This window comes from Oncorhynchus nerka, linkage group LG10 (assembly GCF_034236695.1).
Source record: "Oncorhynchus nerka isolate Pitt River linkage group LG10, Oner_Uvic_2.0, whole genome shotgun sequence".
Classification (NCBI taxonomy): Eukaryota; Metazoa; Chordata; class Actinopteri; order Salmoniformes; family Salmonidae; genus Oncorhynchus; species Oncorhynchus nerka.
In genome coordinates this window covers 78,392,628-78,416,227 of record NC_088405.1, presented here as the reverse complement: position 1 = coordinate 78,416,227, position 23,600 = coordinate 78,392,628, and the positions used below count along the sequence as shown (strand labels likewise).

General features: G+C 41.7%; 1 protein-coding gene across 2 annotated transcripts; it reads left to right on the top strand.

Annotated features, from left to right (window-relative positions):
• The first annotated feature begins 2,572 nt into the window (after positions 1 to 2,572).
• On the top strand, positions 2,573 to 22,631 carry LOC115136041 (serine/arginine-rich splicing factor 7-like). Of its 2 annotated transcripts, none has more exons than XM_029671389.2 (7): positions 2,573 to 2,686; positions 6,231 to 6,459; positions 6,596 to 6,778; positions 6,946 to 7,014; positions 12,618 to 12,806; positions 21,677 to 21,787; positions 22,209 to 22,631. In XM_029671389.2, exons 2-7 carry the CDS (start codon positions 6,239 to 6,241, stop codon positions 22,258 to 22,260), a joined length of 825 nt encoding a protein of 274 aa, XP_029527249.1. In that variant the 5' UTR covers positions 2,573 to 2,686; positions 6,231 to 6,238; the 3' UTR covers positions 22,261 to 22,631. The 2 variants fall into 2 exon arrangements, with proteins under 2 accessions (XP_029527249.1, XP_029527248.1); XM_029671388.2 differs by having other exon boundaries at positions 12,615 to 12,806.
• The last annotated feature ends 969 nt before the right edge of the window (positions 22,632 to 23,600 follow it).

Genomic DNA, 23,600 nt, shown 5'->3' with positions numbered 1-23,600 from the left:
GCACCACCAAGTCAGAACAGTAGGCGAAATGAAGAGGGGTAAACAGATCAAATTATTAGGGTGAGGCACATGGCTACTAACAGCTTACTACACAACATACACTTAGTATTACTTTCTTAGCTACAGTATACATATCTCCCTGGCATATTACATAATTTATGCAGCCGCATACAAGACATTTTTGGACTCACCTTGTGTTGTGCTCACTTGAACAGGAAGGTGGCATGGCGGTCCTTTGTGGGCAAATTTTGTCATCAAAGTCTGGCATTCGCTGGATGTATAGTGCTTTCAAGACAACTGGGAACTGAAAAAAACAAGGTCATTTTATGATGACGTCATTGATCTTCAGGTCGTAGCTCTAGAAAAAGGCCCGAGTTCCCAATTTACAATTCCTTTCAAAATGTATTTCCCAGTCGGAGCTCGTTTTTTCCGGAATTCCCAGTTGTCTTGAACTCACTGAAGTCAAGTTTTCACAGTTCCAAGTTAACAGTTGTTTTGAGCACGGCAAAATCATGCTTCATTGACAGCATGGACAATGTTGAATGTTTATCATTTTAAATTTGGAAAAGAGACCCTTAATCCCAGATTTGGGACCACACAGCCACTGTCACTGATTCCTTACAAACCACTCATTGTTGAATTTGTGATTTCCAACTTGCTGAGTAATGTTAATGTCCAATGGCCGATGAGCACCGAATACGTTTTATCTATAATTTCTCTTCCTTATTTATCTTCATATGATAAGGATTAAAAAGGATTTGCCAGTAGATTGTCGACTTGATTCATGATGATTACTGCTAGTTAAGATTTTGAAAGTATGATGTTGACATGATCAGTCCAATCCAAGCTACTGTTCATATAATGTGATTTGACGTCATTTGATCTGTGGCCAATGACCTTGAGCCTTCTTGGACGGGCACTTCTATTGCAGCACCCAAGGGGATAGAATTTACAAAGTCTACCATTAAACTTGGAGGTGAGTAATGTCCCCATGAGTGACAGAACACTGAGCCAATCACGGCGCAACGCTCCATATTTTCTGCTGGCTTGCCCCAACACAACCACCACAGAAAGCACTGAGCTAGGTTGTAACACCTGCTTTTGGAGCTGCCTTAGTCAAGAAAACAAAAAAGAGACCATGTTTGTATGCGGTTTTATTAACTCAAATATATATATTTGTTGCAAACAGATATGTGACACATATTAATGCCAAAATAACATGCGAAACAGGCAAGTGCTAGAAATGTTGGGCTCAAAACTGTTGGGTCTCTGCCCCACCTTCCCTGAATGACGGGTCGCCACTGAATGTAATATAAGTATTTTTATTTAATTTTTTATTTAACTAGGCAAGTCAGTTAAGAACTTTCGTATTTACAATGGTGGCCTTCCAAACGGCAAAAGGCCTCGTGTGGGGGCTGGGATTAAAAATAAATCATAAAATATAAATGTAGGACAAAACACACATCACGACAAGAGAGACAACACTACATAAAGTGAGACCTAAGACAACAACATAGCATGGTAGAAACAGAACATGGCAACAACATGGTACAAACATTATTGGGCACAGACAACAGCGCAAAGGGCAAAAAGGTAGAAACAACAATACATCACGCAAAGCAGCTACAACTGTCAGTAAGAGTGTCCATGATTGAGTCTTTGAATTAAGAGATTGGATAAAATTGTCCAGTTTGAGTGTTTGTTGCAGCTCGTCCCAGTCGTTAGCTGCAGCGAACTGAAAAGATGCGCGACCCAGAGATGTGTGTGCTTTGGGGAACTTTAACAGAATGTGACTGGCAGAACGGGTGTTGTATGTGGAGGATGAGGGCTGTAGTAGATATCTCAGACAGGGGGCCTAAGAGGGTTTTATAAATATGCATCAACCAGTGGGTCTTGCAACGGGTATACAGAGATGACCACTTTACGGACCAGTATAGAGTGCAGTGATGTGTCCTATAAGGAGCATTGGTGGCAAATCTGATGGCCAAACGGTAGAGAACATCTAGGCGCTCGAGAGCATACCTGCCGTTCTATAAATTATGTCTCCGTAATCTAGCATGGGTAGGATGGTCATCTGAATCGGGATTAGTTTGGCAGCTGGGTGAAAGAGGAGTGATTACGATAGAGGAAACCAAGTCTAGATTTAATTTTAGCCTGTAGTTTTGATATGTGCTGCGAGAAGGACAGTGCACCTTCTAGCCATACTCCCAAGTACTTGTATGAGGTGACTACCTCAAGCTCGAGTCATGTTCAATGGCTAGGCTGGAGCCAGACCCAATTGTGTAAAATGTTTCATTCATTCATCCACCTGTTTATTTTAATAGTCAATTTTGTTTACTTGTGGAATAGTCCATCCAACGTTAATGTTGTGACGTTTCGGTAGTATTTACCATGACTAGTAGTCGTCACTCGTTCCAATTTATATTTTTTTCACCATTAATTTTTACACCAATTTTGAGATTGTATCTGCACCATCTAGTGGAAACCGTGTATATTGTTTGTAGGAACCAATGGGATGTTACTATTGAGGAAATCCCTCCTCCTTGAAACCGAAAGAAGAAGCGCTCTCCGGTTGGCCAGGGAAGGCTGGCGGTATTTCCTTCTCTGGGTTATCTGTAAAACGTGCTGCTGCTCTGTGTGAAGAGCTAACAGCTAGGTCAATACGGGAAAGGTGGACCTGGAAAAGGTGAGTGCCCGGATTGATTTGTAACTATGCTAAGGAAATAAAGACGACATTAATTAAATGTATAAACTCTTAAAAAGAATCACATTTTCTTACTCGTGTTTTCAGCTGACGTCTGAGGCCAACCGGGAAACTGTGTTCATTCACTCGCTGAGTTGAGGCGGCTAGTGTTAGCATAGCTATCTGCATCAAGTGAATATGGCAGCCATTGAATATGGTGGTCCAAGCTGCGTTTTCGACGAATTGTTTTAAATAAAATTTTGGTTATCAAACATGCTTGGAATAAATTTAAAGCAGTCTGTTTTATATCGTGATATTTATCCTACTTGTATAGCCTTATTTGGTGAACAAAGCCGTATAAAACCAATGTGCGGCCTATCATTTCTAACAAGCGCAGTACGCGCACTTTTTTGTACGGCACACACTGGTGCTAGGAAGCGAGCTAATTGTGTGCATTGGTCCCGACTTAATTACACATTTACCCGTAGTAACTAATTACTGTTACTTGTAATACATTAGTTACAGTTGTTAGTTAACGTTGTGGTTATCAAAAAGTACATGTCTGGCTGACCAGCTAGTTACTCAAAGTCCGCCCACAAGGCCTGAGAACTAGGCCAACATTTTTCGCTGCTAGAGAGGAGTTCCCACATTTATCCATAATGTGTCTCCATAATGACAATTCTAATAAAACTGGTCAAATTAATTTACCTGGTTCTCAGCATTTCGCCCTTTCTGATATTGGTTCGTCACATAAATGATTTAATCTGAACGATATGAATGATTATAGGGAATGGTTAAGAAAACATTGTGAAATGGTGTAACAAGGCACATTGCTTTAAAATCGATTTTTAAACTGGAGTATAAAAATCGAAAAGCCCCAACAGTTTGCTTTTATTAAATAAAACATTTTACATTCATGTGGCTGTAGGCAGCTTGATTTTTATTTTTCCCCAGTCATAATCCCTCTGGAGCTAGATGGCTCTCGTCCCTCTTTCCTTTCCATCGTGAGTCCAGTACATCAAGTTGTATTATACTATTATTCGGTCACTACTACGACAATTGTATAGCCAGTAATGAAGTTAATCTGTTCCTCTCTCTCCTGGCTTCAACTTTCTAGCCAATGTTGGCTAGCTAGTGCTACATTGAGGCAAACTTTTTTTCACCATCGTCCCAAAGTGCAATTTAAAACGTCCCAAACTGAAGATGACCAGTACCAAATAAAAAAAAAAAAATGTTTACTGGTAGCCTACTACTGAAATTGATAAATGGGTATGTCAACTGAGCCAGCAATTGACATTAAAAATATTTCCCCTAAAATACCAACACTGGAATAATACTTAAATCTATTTTGCATAAATGTACACAATTAGACTACATGTATAGCCTGGGTTTTATTGGCTACTTACAGCCTCATGTCCACAGTGACGCTTACATGAGGGATATGCCAGAAATGTAACCAAACTTGAGACTTTTAATTACATACATACAGGCTAAACAGCGGTCATGTTTTACAATTATAATGTAGGATAATTCACATTAACGTCTAAAGTCTTGGTTCTGGTGATGTCATTGAGGCACAGGTTCTTCAGATCAAATGGTCACAAGCTGAGAGAAAGGCCGGCGCACGTCGCCCACTTTGCAATCTGAGCGAAGGCAGTCGGCATTCACAATCGTAGTGATTTTAGTAACCCTTGTTGCATCTGTAGATCTCCCCTTTTTCAAAAATTTGAATGGATATTTTAAACTCTGCAACATTGAAACTACTCCTGTGTGTGCATTGCTGTGCTTGTAATGTGAAGAAATAATAGTTGATATCAACATTTTAAGCTAAACATTCTGATCTGTTGCATCAGCTTCATTGCTTTTTTAAAATGTGTTTTATGTACAGTAGGCCTAGTTGTATGCTTTTTGGATCTATCGTCCCAGGGCTGTCCTTGAGTCTGTTTGGACCGTCCCCGACTATATAGCATACCCGGAGAGAAAGCACAATATTAAATCCTCTCTCTGGAACTGTTGGATGATTATTTCTCATTTTATCTCCTCTGCTGTGTAGGCTCTAGTAATGATTGCTAGGACTGTGGGTGGTCAGGAAGCAACTTGTGCTGCTGTTCTCGAATACTTGACTCTGCTGCAGTGCTTTCTCAACACACACACAGCCCTCCGCACCACTCATTCTTAGCAACCACCTGCCTCACTTCCTGATGGTCAGTAGTAGTAGGGCACAGATAAAATAAATAATAATTCGATGCCATGATGGCCGCACTGGACTTTTGTCGTAGCTCAAAAACCCGCAATACATTTTCACCCGCAACATACTTTTCAAAGTAGCCTAATTTGGCGGGAAAGCTGCTGATATAGCAACCCTGGTTGGGTTTGATTCAAACCTGCTGGCAGCACGCAAATAGTGATCAATTTGGTGTGTGTGACCTTTATTTAACTAGACAAGTCAGTTGAGAACAAATTATTATTTACAATGACGGCCTACACCGGCCAAACCCGGACGACGCTGGGCCAATTGTGCGCCGCCCAATGGGACTCCCAATCACAGCCTGGATTCAAACCAGGGTGTCTGAAGTGACGCCTCTAGCACTGAGATGCAGTGCCTTCGACCGCTAATCCACTCGGGAGCATTTGCACGTGGCCCGATTTGTAATTCCTGTGGTAAATTTGGGTTGACTTTGCATATCCTTCTGGGGCTAGTTAGGGGCCATCAGTAAATTAGTGTACATGGGACGATAACATTCCAAATAGCTCCAAATTTTAATGCCTTTCAAACCAACTATAAATTGCAGAAGTTCTTATACAAATATTGAAAGTGTTTGAGAACTAAAAGGTGTGCAACATGAAAATATAATAATTTACTGTGTAATTTATTGACGGTCCCTGACTAGCCCCGTCGATTCAAAGTAAAAACCAACTTAGCCACGGTTGCACACCAGTAACTCATGCCACCTGCAAACACACACATCAAACTAACACACCACATTTCTTAATTGGCCAAATCTAAATCAAGACATCGGGCTGTCTGCAGCCACACACAAATGTGTTTTTTTATTTAATAAGAGGCCAAGTGCGGTTGCCTTTTAATGTTAGCTAATGTTGTAGCTAGCTCACCTTGATTTTGCCTCTTTGTAGCTTGCGCTGAAACTATTTCATTGTTGACAGGGTGTTCCCATAACATGAGCTTCTGGATAAATTCAATATTTTCATAAAATTATGAGTTAGTGATTATTTCCTACCCACTTAAAAAGGCCATGCTAGTTTTGGAGAACTGCATTTTAAATTTTTTTTTTTTAACCTTTATTTAACCAGGCAAGTCAGTTAAGAACACATTCTTATTTTCAATGACGGCCTGGGAACAGTGGGTTAACTGCCTGTTCAGGGGCAGAACGACAGATTTGTACCTTGTCAGCTCAGGGGTTGCGAGTTCAGGGGTTTGAACTTGCAACCTTCCGGTTACTAGTCCAACGCTCTAACCACTAGGCTACCCTGCCGCCCCAAGCATGGTGCTTCAATGTATGTTTGCCACTCCTTTATCTGGTTTCAGCTTTTAAGATGTCCTACTCGTCATCACGAAGCTCCTCGCGCAACACTGACTGCAAGGTGTATGTAGGTGACCTAGGCAACGGTGCTGCCAAGGGGGAGTTGGAACGGGCTTTCAGCTACTATGGACCTTTGCGCAGTGTCTGGGTGGCCAGGAACCCACCTGGTTTTGCCTTTGTCGAGTACGAAGATCCCAGAGATGCTGAGGATGCGACAAAGGGCATGGACGGCAAGTGAGTACACGTGCGGTTGAATTGCTTACAGCAGCAGCACCGTATTGATTGGATTCAAAGGGCTCAATCTATGACACTTGGTCTCAGTTGTATGCCCCAAAATGCCATCTATTCTTAAACCATTGTCATGTTTCAGAGTGCTCTGTGGTGCCCGCATAAGAGTGGAGTTGTCAACGGGTATGTCTCGCAAGTCACGCCACGACCGCCCCAGCCGCCGGCACTTCGACCCCAACGACCGCTGCTACCAATGTGGCGAGAATGGCCATTATGCATATGACTGCTATCGCTTTAGCAAGAGGGGTGGTGGCCGCCGCAGCAGGTACTGTAGAGGCGGTCTTTCCCACTGTTATTGGAATGTTACTTTTGTTGAATGACATTCAACAACATGGTGGCTCCAAGAGAATGTACTTTTTGTGGAGGCGTCATACATGTCTTTAAATGCTACACCTTTCTACTGCACATATTTGATCAATGATCCTCTCGCAGGTCCCGCTCACGGTCAAGGTCCAGGGGAAGGCGTTACCGCTCACGCAGCCGAAGCAACGGCCGCGACCGGTGAGTGGTTCTGTGTCACAAAAGGACCCCTGCAAGTTGACTCTATCTTTTGAAAGACTTGGTCTCTTTATTTGATCAGTTCTTGTTCTAGCCGAACTCGAACCTGTCTGAAATTCGAAGAGACCTACCTGACTGATTCAGATCAGTGTTCTCTTAATTGCTGTTAATAGCTTTGAGTTCCCTTATCTCCCTCCACTAGGCGTTATAAATCCCCATCATACTCAAAGTGCAAAAACAGGTAAGACTTAATCTACTGCAGAAATTGGTGAACATATTTTTATTGTATTTTTCTGACTTAGTTAGTAGCTATCATCCCAACTAGAGTGCCTTCAGGAAGTGTTCACACCCCTTGATTTTTCTAGGTTGTGGGATTAAAATAGATTTTATTGTCCTTTTTTGTCAACGATCTACACAATACTCTGTCAAAGTGGAAGAAACTTGTCATGAGAATTATGTTCTCAACGTTCATAAACTACTTCAATTAAACTACTCAGTCTGCAACCCAGAATTTGTAAGATTCTGGTTGAATGAAACAGACTGAGGCTCAGCTATGATAGTCAAAATGTTTATTCACGAGAGCGCTAGTTCGTTGTACAAAACCATTCATTTTATACTGGCTCTTTACGCACTTAAATTCACACACAAACAGTAGGTATCCTATGCACATACTGTATTGCTACCCAACCGACAAAGATTAGGGAGACCTTGAGAAGTACTCCCTGTCCTCTCCCAAATCTCCAGCTAGGTCGGCACCGAATTTTGCTCAGGCAGTCTTAAGATACTATAAAGACATATTGTACAGATATATTGTTTTACCCTAATTCTGACTAAAACTACACTCGTGTGTGTATGTATATATATATATATTTTTTTTTACTGACAAAAACTGCAAAAGAACATATTATAATTGTATGATTCTAATCAATTTCATACAGTTATAAGGTTTCTGAGTGGAATTATTTCATCATTATCTTTCAACATTTAAATCACTAACAATCCACCCTTAATGACTAAATAATACACACTAATATATCAAACACTATATGGAGACATAAATGGTATCCAAGAATATTTCAAACCAATACATGTATGTATATTCGATATTCATCAATGACTGTTAAAGGCCTATATCCAATTATAACGCTTCCTGTTTGTATTAAAAATCCAATCTTCATAAAAAAAAGTTTAAACATTAAAAATAGTCTCATCCAACATAGGCTCCTCGTAGTTAAAAGAAACGGAGCCATCTCCTAGGCCTGCAGGCCTGTATTCGTCATCCCACTGACTGGAGCTCGGAATCGGTCCGTACCTCACCATCTGTTGCGTCACTGACCTCTCCAGAGTCCTGGTGATCAAACCTCTCATACACGGAATCAACAACATCCACACATAACCAACACACTCATACAGGTGAAAGTTGCCCACAACAGTGATGACATTTTCCCATTTCCCAAACATACTGTCAAACCAATTTGTAAGAGAATTATCCGCCCCAGAGTTCTCTGCTAATTTGTGAGCCAATGTGGTTAAACCAGCCAGGGCATTGGTCACTGATCCGTCTGGAGCTGTGTTATCAAACAATAAACGTACGGCAATGAACCCCAATCATTCTACCTACCCGCCCTTTTCTGCCAATTAAAACCACTTAAGCCTACCCCTTACTTTTTTGAACATTCTGTTAAAAATCGCGCAACATTTCAGCGTCCTGCTACTCATGCCAGGAATATAGTATATGCATATGATTAGTATGTGTGGATAGAAAACACTCTGACGTTTCTAAAACCGGTTAAATCACGGCTGTGACTATAACAACGTGTGTTTCATCAAAAAGCGCAAGAAAAACTGATCACCGAAAACTGGAAAATATATCAATGCGCCAGTTGCATGTATTGTCTATGGGACAGCAAATTAGATGGGGCTGAGATTGCAAGTCATACAGCTTCCACACAATGTCGCCAGTCTTGTCAATTGCCTGTGTGTTGTTTCTTGGTCAAACGAGTAAGAGAGACCCCATTCCTTCCGGTCTCCGACAGGATGTTTTGGAAGAGATTTTCGACCATGATTTGAAGACGTGGAGCTATTGAATACACATCGCCCCGTGATCAATTTGATAGATTAACGTTTACTAATACCTAAAGTTGGATTACAAAAGTATTTCGAAGTGTTTTGTGAAAGTTTATCGTCAACTTTTTTAATTTAAAAAAATGACGTTGCGTTTTAAAACTGTGTTTTTTCCTGGATCACACACTTTTCATAGATCGATATTTAGGGTATATATGGACCGATTTAATCTGAAAAAAATACCCAATAGTGATGTTTATGGGACATCTAGGAGTGCCAACAAAGAAGCTCGTCAAAGGTAATGAATGTTTTATATTTTATTTCTGCGTTTTGTGTAGCGCCGGCTATGCTAATTATTTTGTTTACGGCCCCTTCAGGTATTTCGGGGTGTTGCATGCTATCAGATAATAGCTTCTCATGCTTTCGCCGAAAAGCATTTTAAAAATCTGACTTGTTGGCTAGATTCACAACGAGTGTAGCTTTAATTCAGTACCCTGCATGTGTGTTTTAATGAACGTTTGAGTTTTAACGAGTGCTATTAGCATTTAGCGTAGCGCATTTGCATTTCCAGATGGCTAGATGGCACGCCTGCGTGTCGGGTGGGCTTAACCTCTTAAAATAAAACTTCAGGCCTCCCGGGTGGCGCAGTGGTTAAGGGCGCTGTACTGCAGCGCCAGCTGTGCCATCAGAGTCCCTGGGTTCGCGCCCAGGCTCTGTCGTAACCGGCTGCGACCGGGAGGTCCGTGGGGCGACGCACAATTGGTCTAGCATCGTCCGAGTTAGGGAGGGCTTGGTCGGTAGGGATGTCCTTGTCTCATCACGCACTAGCGACTCCTGTGGCGGGCCGGGCGCAGTGTGCGCTAACCAAGGTTGCCAGGTGCACGGTGTACCCTCCGACACATTGGTGCGGCTGGCTTCCGGGTTGGATGCGCGCTGTGTTAAGAAGCAGTACAGCTGGCTGGGTTGTGTATCGGAGGACACATGACTTTCAACCTTCGTCTCTCCCGAGCCCGTACGGGAGTTGTAGCGATGAGACAAGATAGTAGAAACAATTGGATACCATGAAAATTTGGGTAAATTTTTTTTTTAAATCTAATATTCCATATGTGTGTGGGAGACTATGAAAAATGGAAATCTCCTCAAACCCAAAGACAACCCCCAGGTTCTAAACAAACAAAACATTTCCAGGCCATTTCAATTTGGTATAAATATGCCTCGATCTCATCAAAAGAAAGACAGAAAAAAAAAACTTGGTAAGCATTAATTCAGAAACGCAAACAAAACCTAATAATAGTGTCATCTTCTCATTGTACTACCTCCAACCATTAGTTTTAAATTTCATCAATGTACTTAATTGAGCATGCGCTACCCTTGGATACAATACTGTACTTTAAATCTATGAAATTCCCCTACTACTTGACTAGTTTAGCCCAAGCTTGCTTTGTAACATTAAAACCCATTCAGTCTGTCTGCTAACAAGTCTCTCAAAATGCTTGATATGAATACCCTGCCATTAGACCCACACAACTGTGATTAATGTGCACTGTCCCTGCAAAATAAAATTAACTCAACCAGCAATCCACTTTACTGACCTGACATTGTTCCAAGTAATGGAAACAGATTGTTAGAATACCTTAACTTTCTGTTCAATTTCACTGGTGTAATCAAACCAAGAATCAATAACCTAAACAATCAAACCAAGAATCAATAACCTAAACAATCAAACCAAGAATCAATAACCTAAACAATCAAACCAAGAATCAATAACCAGAAACTATCACAACTTTTACGATTCAACTATTCAGACCTGAATCTCTTACAGCCAAATATTGCCCAGTGAGCGCGACTAACTCCAGTGGACAAAAATATAACCTCTCTTCCAACAACGTTCTGCCTTACCGCTATCGTACGATTTAAAACTAAACTTTACAACTGTCCCTTCTCTTTCGGCTTCACACTTATGAAATGTCCAATACTTAAAAGTAACATGTAAGTCACAATGTATAACCTACATCAGTCAATCCATAAGAATAAAAACACAATTCGATGGGCATAACTCTATCGCAATTATCTCTGCTATTATTTAGGATTCATTACATTTGGCTAACTGTCTCTTCTATGATCCAGTAATTTAAATACGACTCCATTCTCAATAGTTATTCCAGCAGATCATTTAGGCAACAGACACCTTATTATCACTTATAAATCACCTTGCTATTATTTAGAATGAATTCATCTCTCAATTTAGGCTTCCCTCCTTCGTTGGATAACCAGACCTAGATGTGCGTAGATCTGATTCTCCCCTTCCTGCATCTTGTTTCAGTTAGTTTACATAGGTAGTGTAGTGTCTTTGTGGTAGCCACTGGTACCTCGTGTCATTATGGACCTAGTTTATGTTGGTACTGCAGATACCTCGTGTCATTACGGACCTAGTTTAAGTTGGTATCGTGTCATTACGGACCTTCTGTTGCCTAGGTGGCTCTACACCCAATTCCTATTTTCCAATTGCCTAGAATACTACCTACCTATATCAGGGTTCTGTACACAAAATTCTAAAAATAGGTCACCAGGTAAGAATGCCCTTCGGGAATTTTCAAATCAACTACACACTTTTTATAGTCCTCAAATAGTCTTTGCCGATGATAAGCATACCCATAACATGATGCTGCCACCACTATGCTTGAAAATATGAAGTGGTACTCTGTGATGTGATGTGTTGAGTTGGATTCGTCCTGAAGATGACGCTTTGTATTCAGGAAATTAAGTTAGTTTCTCTGCCACGTCTTTTACAAGTTTTACTTTAGTGCCTTATTGCTAACATGATGCATGTTTTGGAATATTTTTTATTTTGTGTAGGCTTCCTTTTCACTGTCCATTAGGATAGTATTGTGGAGTAACTACAATGTTGATCCATCCTCAGTTTTTGCCCATCACAGCCATAAAACTCAACTGTTTGGCCTCATGGTGAAATCCCTAAGCGGTTTCCTTCCTTTCCGGCAATTGTGTATCTTTGTTGTGACGGGGTGTATTGATACACCATCCAAAGTGTAATTAAGGACTTCTCCAATGTCTGTTTTTTTTTTTTTTTTTACCCATCTACAAATAGGTGCCCTTTGCGAGGCATTGGAACAACTCCTTGGTCTTTGTGGTTGAATCTGTTTGAAATTCTAGGCTATTATTGGGTGTATTGGGTGTATTTTTTCACAGTGAGTCCATGCAATATATTATGTGAATTGTTAACCACATTTTCTTTATCCAGAACCTGTTTAGGCTTGCCATTAACAGGGTTGAATACCTATTGACTCAATACTATTATTTTTTATTAATAATAAAAACATGATTCCACTTCGACATGGGGTATTGTGTGTAGGTCAGAGATGCAATTGAATCCATATTAAATTCAGGCTGTAACACAAAGTAGAGGAGTCAAGGAGTTTAATTAAAGGCACCATAGGCACCCAACCCTTAGTTTGCTTATAGTGGATAGAGCAGCTTTGAATAAATGACATGATGATGCTGAGGGTATTGTCTTTGCACAGTAGATCTGGGTCCCCAGCACGTTCCAAGTCCAGAAGTCCAGTGCGCAGGTCGTCCAGAAGTCCAGTGCGCAGGTCGTCCAGAAGTCCAGTGCGCAGGTCGTCCAGAAGTCCAGTGCGCAGGTCGTCCAGAAGTCCAGTGCGCAGGTCGTCCAGAAGTCCAGTGCGCAGGTCGTCCAGAAGTCGACCAGCAAGGTAAGGCTCACATACACGATAGTCAGTAATGAAGTGGTCTTTCAACATGGTAGGCCCATCGTCCAGCTCTTACTGAGACAGATTATGCAACTGAAGGTAATGACTGATTTAAAAATTGACTTTCATTTTGTGTAGTGTCGCCACTGCCCCCTTTAAGGGGTTTTCATCAATGTTTTCATCAATGTTGAAAACCAACCTATATTGCACCCAAGGCTGTACTGTCATGGCAGAGGCAGCTTACTGGTGAAATCTATTCCTTGGGGGAATAATATAGGACTTTGGCACGGTTTAAAGTAGACCTAATCTACAATCTGACTAGAAGACCGGATAATTGCTATATGGTGAATGTATGCCAATAACCAAGTTTCCATTCAACTTTTTTTTTTAGTAAAGTACCTGTTGGATAAACAAAACCCTGATGGAAACTAAAATTGTTAAATGTCGGCAAAACAAAATACGCTAGACGAGGGTGGGTATTTTGTTGTTGTTGGTGATTAGATTATGCAGTGAATTGAGGCGTAAACAATTTCTTGTGCAATTGTTTCAGATTGTCTTATGGTCACGTACAGAGTTGCAGGTGTGATTGCAGGGTAGAATGAAAATATTAGGCTTTGAGCTCCAACATGCAGGACTAGTGAAATAAAATAATGTAAATGGTTATAAAATGAACTATATAAATAACATTATACATAATAATAACTGAGGCAGTGATGAATGAATGTGTCCATTGGGGTGGAGGCAGAGTAAATGCTGTTGGTGGGGTGGAATGACCATAGGTGGAGCAGGAGAGAAATGTCCATGGCGGGAGAGCTGACTAGGGGTGGCTATTCAGCAGCCTGAGGGTAGAAACTATTGGCCAGTGGTTCGGTTTTTAGCATCATGCTTCTGTACTGCCTGCATCTGGGTGATGAAGTGATGAGAACAGGGCGTGGGCTGGTGTCCCTGATGATCTTCCTGTGGCACCTGGTGTCCTGTAGAGCACCCAATGGTGCGTTCGGCTGCACGTATCACCCTCTGAAGAGCCTTGCGGTCCACAGCGGTGGAGTTGCTGTACCAGGCTGTGATGCAGTCCAACAGTATGATCTCTGAGGGTCCTCGGGGACAGGCCGGGGGTGGCCCGTTAAGGTCAGGACTCAGTGGCAAAGGGAGGAGTTCAGACCCAGGGTTCTGAGCTTTGTAATGAGCTTATTTTTATTTACTTTTTTAAACTAGGGAAGTCAGTTAAGAACAAATTCTTATTTTCAATGACGGCCTAGGAACAGTGTTAACCTCTTCAGTCGACCCTCTACTTTTTTGAACATTTTGTTAAAAATCGCGCAACATTTCAGCGCCCTGCTACTCATGCCAGGAATATAGTACGTTCATATGGTTAGAATGTGTGGATAGGAAACCCTCGGACGTTTTTAAAACTGGTTAAATCACGACTGTGGCTATTACATAACGTGCGTTACATCGGAAAGCGCAGGAAAACCTGATCACAGAAAATGGAAATAAATATCCTTGCGCCACTTCCAGCAATTGTTAACAGTGAGCCGAATTAGATAAGACCGAGCATTCAACTCCCACAGCATCCCCATGTTGTCTAGAGTCTTGTGAATTGAATCATCTTTGATTCTTGGTTGAACCGAAACAGGGGCACCGCTTATCTCCGGTCTCCGCCCAGATCATTCCGGAAGAGCTCTCTCCTGAAATTTTTTCCAAGACGACAGCTAATGATATTTACATCGCCTACGGATGATTTTTATCGCTTATTAACGTTTACTAATACCTAAAGTAGCATTACAAACGTATTTCGAAGTGTTTTGTGAAAGTTTATCGTCTACTTTTTGAATTTTAAAAAATGACGTTACGTTGTGAAATCGCTGTTTTTTTCGTTTATCACACAGTCTACATATAACGATATCTTGGCTTTATATGGCCCGATTTAATCGAAATAAAGACCCAATAGTGTTTATGGGACATCTAGGAGTGCCAACAAAGAAGATGGTGAAAGGTAATGACTGTTTTCTATTTTATTGTGCGGTTTGTGTAACGCCGAAATGCTAATTATTTTGTTTACGTCCCCTGCTGTGCTTTTCTGTTGTAGTGTATTGGTGCATGCTATCAGATAATAGCTTCTCATGCTGTCGCCGAAAAGCATTTTAAAAATCGGACTTGTTGCCTGGATTCACAACGAGTGTAGCTTTAATTTGATACCCTGCATGTGTATTTTAATGAACTTTTGAGTTTTAACTAATACTATTAGCATTTAGCGTAGCGCATTTGCATTTCCAGAGCTCTAGTTGGGACGCAAGCGTCCCAAGTAGAGGCAAGAGGTTAACTGCCTTGCTCAGGGGCAGAATGACAGAGTTGCAACCTTTCGGTTTCTAGTCCAATGCTCTAATCACTAGGCTACCTGCCGCCCCATTATAGGGCACTATGGTATTGAAGACCGAGCTGTAGTCAATGAACATCGTTTTATCATGCATTTATTTTGTCCAAGTGGGTAAGGGCAGTGTGCAGGGCAATGGCGCCGTCTGTGGAACTGTCAGGGCGGTAGGCAAATTGGAAAGGGTCGAGGAGGGAGGAAGCGATATGGTCTTTGACTAGCCTCTCGAAGCACTGATGGTGGAAGTGCATGCTACTGGTCGGTAGTCATTCAGTTGGTTCACTTTCCTTCTCTTGTGCACATGTATGATAGTGGACATCTTGAAGCAGGTGGGTGTAGAGGTAGACCGATTTATGATTTTTCAATGCAGATACCGGTTTACTGGAGGACCATAAAAAGCAGATACCGATTAATCGGCCGTTTAAAGTTTAATTTAAAAAAAATTGTTTCAAAATATATATTTTTAAATTGATATAAAAAAAAGTTATATAAAAAATAGATGTATTTTGTAATGACAATTACAACAATACTGAATGAACAATGAACACTTATTTTAACTTAATATAATACATTAATAAAATCAATTTAGTCTCAAATAAATAATGAATTATGTTTGGTTTAAATAATGCAAAAACTGTGTTGGTGAAAAGTAAAAGTGCAATATGTGCTACCTACATAAAGCTAACGTTTATGTTCCTTGCTCAGAACATGAGAACATATGAAAGCTGGTGGTTCCTTTTAACATGAGTCTTCTATATTCCCAGTTAAGAAGTTTTAGGTTGTAGTTATAGGACTATTTCTCTCTATACCATTTGTATTTCATATACCTTTGACTATTGGATGTTCTTATAGGCACTATAGTATTGCCAGCCTAATCTCGAGAGTTGATGGGCAAGAGGTCATAAACAGCGCAATGCTTGAAGCACAGCGAAGAGCTGCTGGCAAACGCAGGAAAGTGCTGTTTGAACGAATGCTTACGAGCCTGCTGCTACCTACCACCGCTCAGACTGCTCTATCAAATCATAGGCTTAATATGGTCAAATCCGGAAAACATTTAGAAAACAATGTTTATTCTTTCAGTAAAATACGGAACCGTTCCGTATTTTATCGAACTGGTGGTATCCCTAAGTCTAAATATTGCTGTTACATTGCACAACCTTCAACGTTATGTAATAATTATGTAAAATTCTGGCAAATTCATTACGGTCTTTGTTACAGTTTGCAATGAGTCAGGAGGCCCAAACTGCTGCATATACCCTGACTCTGCTTGCACAGAACAAGAGAAGTGGCACAATTTCCCTAGTTAAAATAATATTGCCTGCTAACATGAATGTAACTCAATATGCAGGTAATAAAAATATGCTTGTGTATTGATTTTAAGAAATGCATGTGCTTTTTTTGCGAATGCGCTTTTTTGGCGAAGTAGGCTGTGATTCAATAAATTAACATGCACCGCATTGATTATATTTTATTTTACTTTTATTTAACTAGGCTAGTCAGTTAAGAACAAATTCTTATTTTCAATGACCGCCTAGGAACAGTGGGTTATAACTGCCTTGTTCAAGGGCAGAATGACAGATTTGTACCATGTCAGCTCAGGGATTTGAACTTGCAACCTTTCGGTTACTTGTCCAACGCTCTAACCACTAGGCTACACTGCCGCCCCAATGCAACGCAGGACAAGCTAGATAACTACACATGGTTGATATTACTAGTTTAACTAGTGAATATGATGTCTATATTTTTTTTTGAGAAGTTTAATGCTAGCTTGCAACTTACCTTGGCTTCTTACTGCACTTGCGTAACAGGTGGTCAGCCTGCCACGCAGTCTCCTCGTGGAGTGCAATGTAATTGGAATCCAAAAAATGCCTATTACCGATTTTTGTTATGAAAACTTGAAATCAGCCCTGATTAATCGGTCGACCTCTAGTATAGAGGCCTGAGGTAGGGGGAGATTGAAAATGTCAGAACATAACAGCCATTTACACATGCTGAGGGCACGACATGCTGAGGGCACGACTGGAGATGCCTTCTGGGCTGGCAGCCTTGCTAAGGTTAACATGTTTTGAAAGACTTATGTCCTCAGGAGAGACTGAGTATGTAGCTCACGTTTTCAACTTTGTCTCTTCTTGTTTCGCCATGCTCAATCTGCGTAAGTCAATTATTGTCCTGTTTATAAGCAGCATCTGTTTCCCTACAAGGGTATCAATACATTGTTTTTGTTTTTTTGGCTATCAATGGTTTTCGATTCAGGTACGTTTTGAAAGATCCTATAGGTAAGCATTAACTAAGCATTTTTTTTTTTTATGGATCTGGTGGCGGAGTCTGCATATTTGTTGACATCTCCAGAGGCAACCCGGAACATATTCCAGTCCACGTAATCAAAACAGTCTTGGAGCGTGAATTCTGATTGGTCGGACCAACACTGTACCAACCTGATCACCGGAACTTCCCTCTAGAATCTTTGTAAGCGGGGAGAAGCAAGATGGGGTCATGGTTGGATTTTCCGGAAGGACGGAAGAGGGCCTTATACCTGTGTCAAAAGTGTGTAGCAATGGTCAAGAGTAGAATTTCCGTGAGTTAGACAGTAGATGTTGGTAATAATTTGGGAGCACGGTTCTCAAATTACTTTCATTAAAGTCCCCTGCAACAGTGTACTCTGCCTCCGGGAATGCATTCTCCAGTTTGTTCAGGGTCCAATGAAGACCTTTCAGAGCCTTTTTGGTGTCTGCTTGGGGCGAGATGTACACACCTATGGCGATTTAATCCTGGTGAACTCTCTCGACGATAAAAAGGCCAACATTTTATGACCAAGTATTCCAAGTCGGCAGAGCATAAACTCAAGTTCCCACCGACACACCATGTTGTTGGTCATAAAGCAGAGCCCACCGCTCTTGCTAGAGAGCCTGCTTCCTATCTGCTCAAAACTGTAAAACATGCTGGTTGTATATCATCTGTCGGAGGAAAGCAAAGCCTCAGAAAAAAAAGTGTTGCAGGATCTGATGTCCCACTGGAAGGAGATCCTTGCTCTGGGTTTGGAAAGTTTGGTCATTAATGATTGAAAATTGGTGAGTATTATAATCAAATCAACGTTTATTTGTCACGTGCGCCGAATACAACAGTGTAGGTAGACCTTAGTGAAATACTTACTTACAAGCCCTAACCAACAGTTAAGTAAACCATGAAAGGCTTTATACAGGTGGTACCGGTACAGTCTGTGGAGGGGCACCGGTTAGACGGGCTAATTGAGGTAATGCAGTGACTCAATCAGTCAGGATGCTCTCAATGGTGCGGCTGTAGAACCTTTTGAGGATCTGAAGACCCATGCCAAATCTTTTCAGTCTCCTGAGGGGGAATAGGTTTTACCGTACCCTCTTCATGACTGTCTTGGTGTGTTTGGACCATGTTAGTTTGTTGGTGATGTGGATACCAAGGAACTTGACGCTTTCAACCTGCTCCACTACAGCCCGTCGATGAGAATGGGGGCGTGCTCGGTGTTCTTTTTCCTGTAGTCCACAATCATCTCCTTTGTCTTGATTACATTGAGGGATAGGTTGTTATTCTGGCACCACCCGGCCAGGTCTCAGACCTCCCTGTAGGTTCTTGGCATTGTCGGTGATCAGGCCTACCACTGTTGTCGTCTGCAAACTTAATTATGGTGTTGTGCTTGGTCATGCAGTCGTGGGTGAACAGGGAGTACAGGAGAGGACTGAGCATGCACCCCTGAGGGGCTCTAGTGTTGTGGATCAGCGTGGCAGATGTTGCTACCTACCCTCACCACCTGGGGGCGGCCCGTCAGGAAGTCCAGGATCCAGTTGCAGAGGGAGGTGTTTAGTCCCAGGATCCTTAGCTTAGTGATTAGCTTTGAGGGCATTATGGCGTTGAACGCTGAGCTGTTGTCAATTAATCTGTAATGGAAGACTGGTTGCCCAGCATCTTAGTGAGATTAAGACCCCGCCACGTCTGCCCCGCCGTTAGGTGTCTTTTCTGCCTACTCTCTGGTAGGACTCCCAAGCACCTCAGCTCCTCGCCGAAGAAGCTAGTCTATCGTTCTGTTGTCTCAGGGATTTCTTTGAGGTCAGGTGGACAGTGAGTACCCAGTGATTCGTATTCCAAAAGTTCTACCTGTGTGTGTGTAGTAATGCACGAAACAAACTTAAGGAAATTTGAGCAACACTAGAAAAAAACGAAGAATCCTGAAATGTTTTATCGAAGCTCAAGGCGCCCTCTTAGCCATTGTTGATAGAATGATAGAATAACAATGTTGCGGTAGTGTGGTGTGGTCCTCAATTAAACTTTAAAAAGTGTGCACACTATATTAGGCTACAGTTTTAATAAATTGTGATTAACTTCACAAGGTGGATGAAAGTGCATCGTGATAAGCTTGATGCTCCTTTCCAATAGATGGGTCATCTTTGTTTGGCTGCCAATTGAAAACTACAAATGATCTTGCTCTTATCCATAATCTCATGTAGCCTACCCTCTGCACTGTGTCTGTAAACTGTTTGCTAGAGTGCATGTCAAGACAAGTGTGCATTTGTTTATCGCAGACTTTTTGTGCAAAAACCATTGACAAAGTAAATAAAAATGGGATGGATGTAATTTTTTTTCCAATAAATGAAAGTTGACAGTGCACTAAAAAAAGCACTGTCATTACACACAACCTTTTATTCACAAGAAGCCAGTTTGATGACAACACCTCTGTTGGTAAAATGCCAATATTATACACTGCTCAAAAAAATAAAGGGAACACTTAAAAAACACAATGTAACTCCAAGTCAATCACACTTCTGTGAAATCAAACTGTCCACTTAGGAAGCAACACTGATTGACAATACATTTCACATGCTGTTGTGCAAATGGAATAGACAACAGGTGGAAATTATAGGCAATTAGCAAGACACCCCCAATAAAGGCATAAGTGAAAGCACCAATTTGTAAGTCGCTCTGGATAAGAGCGTCTGCTAAATGACTTAAATGTAAATGTAAAGGAGTGGTTCTGCAGGTGGTGACCACAGACCACTTCTCATTTCCTATGCTTCCTGGCTGATGTTTTGGTCACTTTTGAATGCTGGCGGTGCTTTCACTCTAGTGGTAGCATGAGACGGAGTCTACAACCCACACAAGTGGCTCAGGTAGTGCAGCTCATCTATGATGGCACATCAATGCGAGCTGTGGCAAGAAGGTTTGCTGTGTCTGTCAGCGTAGTGTCCAGAGCATGGAGGCGCTACCAGGAGACAGGCCAGTACATCAGGAGACGTGGAGGAGGCCGTAGGAGGGCGGCAACCCAGCAGCAGGACCGCTACCTCCGCCTTTGTGCAAAGAGGAGCAGGAGGAGCACTGCCAGAGCCCTGCAAAATGACCTTCAGCAGGCCACAAATGTGCAAGTGTCTGGTCAAACGGTCAGAAATAGACTCCATGAGGGTGGTATGAGGGCCCGACGTCCACAGGTGGGGGTTGTGCTTACAGCCCAACACGGTGCAAGACGTTTGGAATTTGCCAGAGAACCCCAAGATTGGCAAATTTGCCACTGGCACCCTGTGCTCTTCACAGATGAAAGCAGGTTCACACTGAGCACATGTGACAGACGTGACAGTCTGGAGACGCTGTGGAGAACGTTCTGCTGCCTGCAACATCCTCCAGCATGACCGGTTTGGCGGTGGGTCAGTCATGGTGTGGGGTGGCATTTCTTTGGGGGGCCGCACAGCCCTCCATGTGCTCGCCAGAGGTAGCCTGACTGCCATTAGGTACCGAGATGAGATCCTCAGACCCCTTGTGAGACCATATGCTGGTGCGGTTGGCCCTGGGTTCCTCCTAATGCAAGACCATGCTAGACCTCATGTGGCTGGAGTGTGTCAGCAGTTCCTGCAAAAGGAAGGCATTGATGCTATGGACTGGCCCGCCCGTTCCCCAGACCTGAATCCAATTGAGCACATCTGGGACATCATGTCTCTGCATCACAGACTGTCCAGGAGTTGGCGAATGCTTTAGTCCAGGTCTGGGAGGAGATCCCTCAGGAGACCATCCGCTACCTCATCAGGAGCATGCCCAGGCGTTGTAGGGAGGTCATACAGGCACGTGGAGGCCACACACACTACTGAGCCTCATTTTGACTTGTTTTAAGGACATTACATCAACGTTGGATCAGCCTGTACTGTAGTTTTCCACTTTCATTTTGAGTGTGACTCCAAATCCAGACCTCCATGGTTGATAAATTTGATTTCCATATATAATTTGTGTGATTTTGTTGTCAGCACATTCAACTATGTAAAGAAAAAAGTATTTAATAAGAATATTTCATTCATTCAGATCTAGGATGATATTTTAGTGTTCCCTTTTATTTTTTTGAGCAGTGTATTTGTGTAAATCTGACAAATTGATAGAAACCTAGCTATTGCTTGAAGTGGAATGAAATTGGGTGCCAGTACAAAAATAACCAGTATTGCATTGAGGATTTTAGTCCCCTCCTTGCCTACTGACCACCATGCTGTTTCCTCTGCAGTCGCTCCCGATCTCGCTCCCGCTCCCGGTCCGTGTCCCGCCCCAGGGCGCGCAGCGTCTCCAGATCTCGCTCCCGGTCCAAGTCCCGCTCAGCCACCACCAAGAGGGACAGGTATTGAACTTCAATCTTCACACCCCTACACATTTTTTTCTGTCATGTGGCACTGACGTAATACTTTTTTATTCATGCATGTGGTACTGAAGACCGTTAAATTCAACTGGTCAAAATGGATCACCTGTCTGAACTGGTTTTCCCATCTTCTGTACCACCGATGTAGTCTCCAGTTTTTATCCCAGATTACTCGCTATTGTGTTGTAATTGGGATTTCCAGATGCTCGTTCAGCTATCAGTTTCTACCATTTTTGTCCCCTCTATCTAAACACAATGATATATTAAATTAGGATTAGTGGTTTGAGTGCTCTCCATACTGCCTGGTGCACTATGCTGAAGGAATAGCTATGCTAATGTTCTTGCTTTGTTTCGAAGGTCGTGCTCCACTGAAACTGCTAACGGTCTTCATCCCTTGTTTCAGTCGATCCAGGTCTCCGAGCCAGAGGAAAAGCCCCACTCCTGATGCCGACTGACCATGGGGGTGAGACCGCTCCCTGCCCTCTCCTGTTCCGCTGTCCCCGTTTGCCTCGGGGCTTGAAGCCATTTTACGCCCTTGTCTATGTATTTGATTTCTTTCTCCTGTCATTTTTTTTATTTATCCCTTGCTTTTCATCCTCTGGCTTTGGCATTATTTCATCTGTATGTACAAAGGATTCCTAAACTCCTTTTTCCGTCATGTACATTTCAATAGCTCGTTTTACAGTATTCTTTAAAATATTTTTTTTGCATTCTGTGCGTTTTACTCTAGTTTGTCAGTTTTTTTTTTAGCTAAATGATTTGGGGTTTTATTTCATTTTCAATGTAAATGGCGGGATCTTTTTAATAAAATTAATCTTTACACCAACGTTAGTGATCTAATTCATGGTCCAAGTGGTTGTAACTACTCACCATTGACTCAAAGTATTTTAAAACTTGGATGTAACTTTTCAATTAAATTATCTAATTGGGATCAGAATCATTATGAATCACATTTAAGCAATAGCTCATGTCAGCGTATTTAGTAGTTGGATTCAATTTTCAGGCAAACTATGCTGACAGTTCAAAAAGAGAATGTTCAAATTGAAGGCTAATTGTTTAATTGAGATTTACATTGTTGTTTAGGCTTGATTTCAATGTATAGTGATTTTGTAACCTCTTTTTGAAATATATTTCTAAATCAAATTATTTGTATAATTTTGGGGTGGCAGGTAGCGTAGTGGTGAGAGCATTGGGCCAGTAACTGAATGGTTGCTAGATCGAATCCCCGAGCTGACAAGGTAAAAATCTGTTCTGCCCCAGAACAAGGCAGTTAACCCACTGTTCCTAGGCTGTCATTGTAAATAAGAATGTTCTTAACTTCTTGATGCACCCATCCCGTTAGCGGGATCATTTGTCAACATCCGCTGAATTGCAGAGCGCCAAAACTCAAATTAAATTACTAAAAATATTTAATTTTCATGAAATCACAAGTGCAATATAGAAAAACACAGTTTAGCTTGTTGTTAATCCACCTGGCGTGTCAGATTTCAAAAAACCTTTCCCGCGAAAGCATATCAAGCATTTATGTAAGGACATCTCTTTCAGCAGACAAAACATTAAACAGCTAGCAGACAAGTAGATTGGTCACGAATCAGAAAAGCAATCAAATTAATCGCTTACCTTTGCTCTTCGGATGTTTTGTCCATAAAGATGATTTTTTTTATATCCAAAATACCTCCATTTGGTTGGCGTGTTAGTAGGTTCAGAAATCCACAGGCTCGAGCGGTCACGTCCGGGCAGATGACAAATTCCAAAGTATCTGTAAAGTTTGTAGAAACATGTCAAAAGTTTTTAT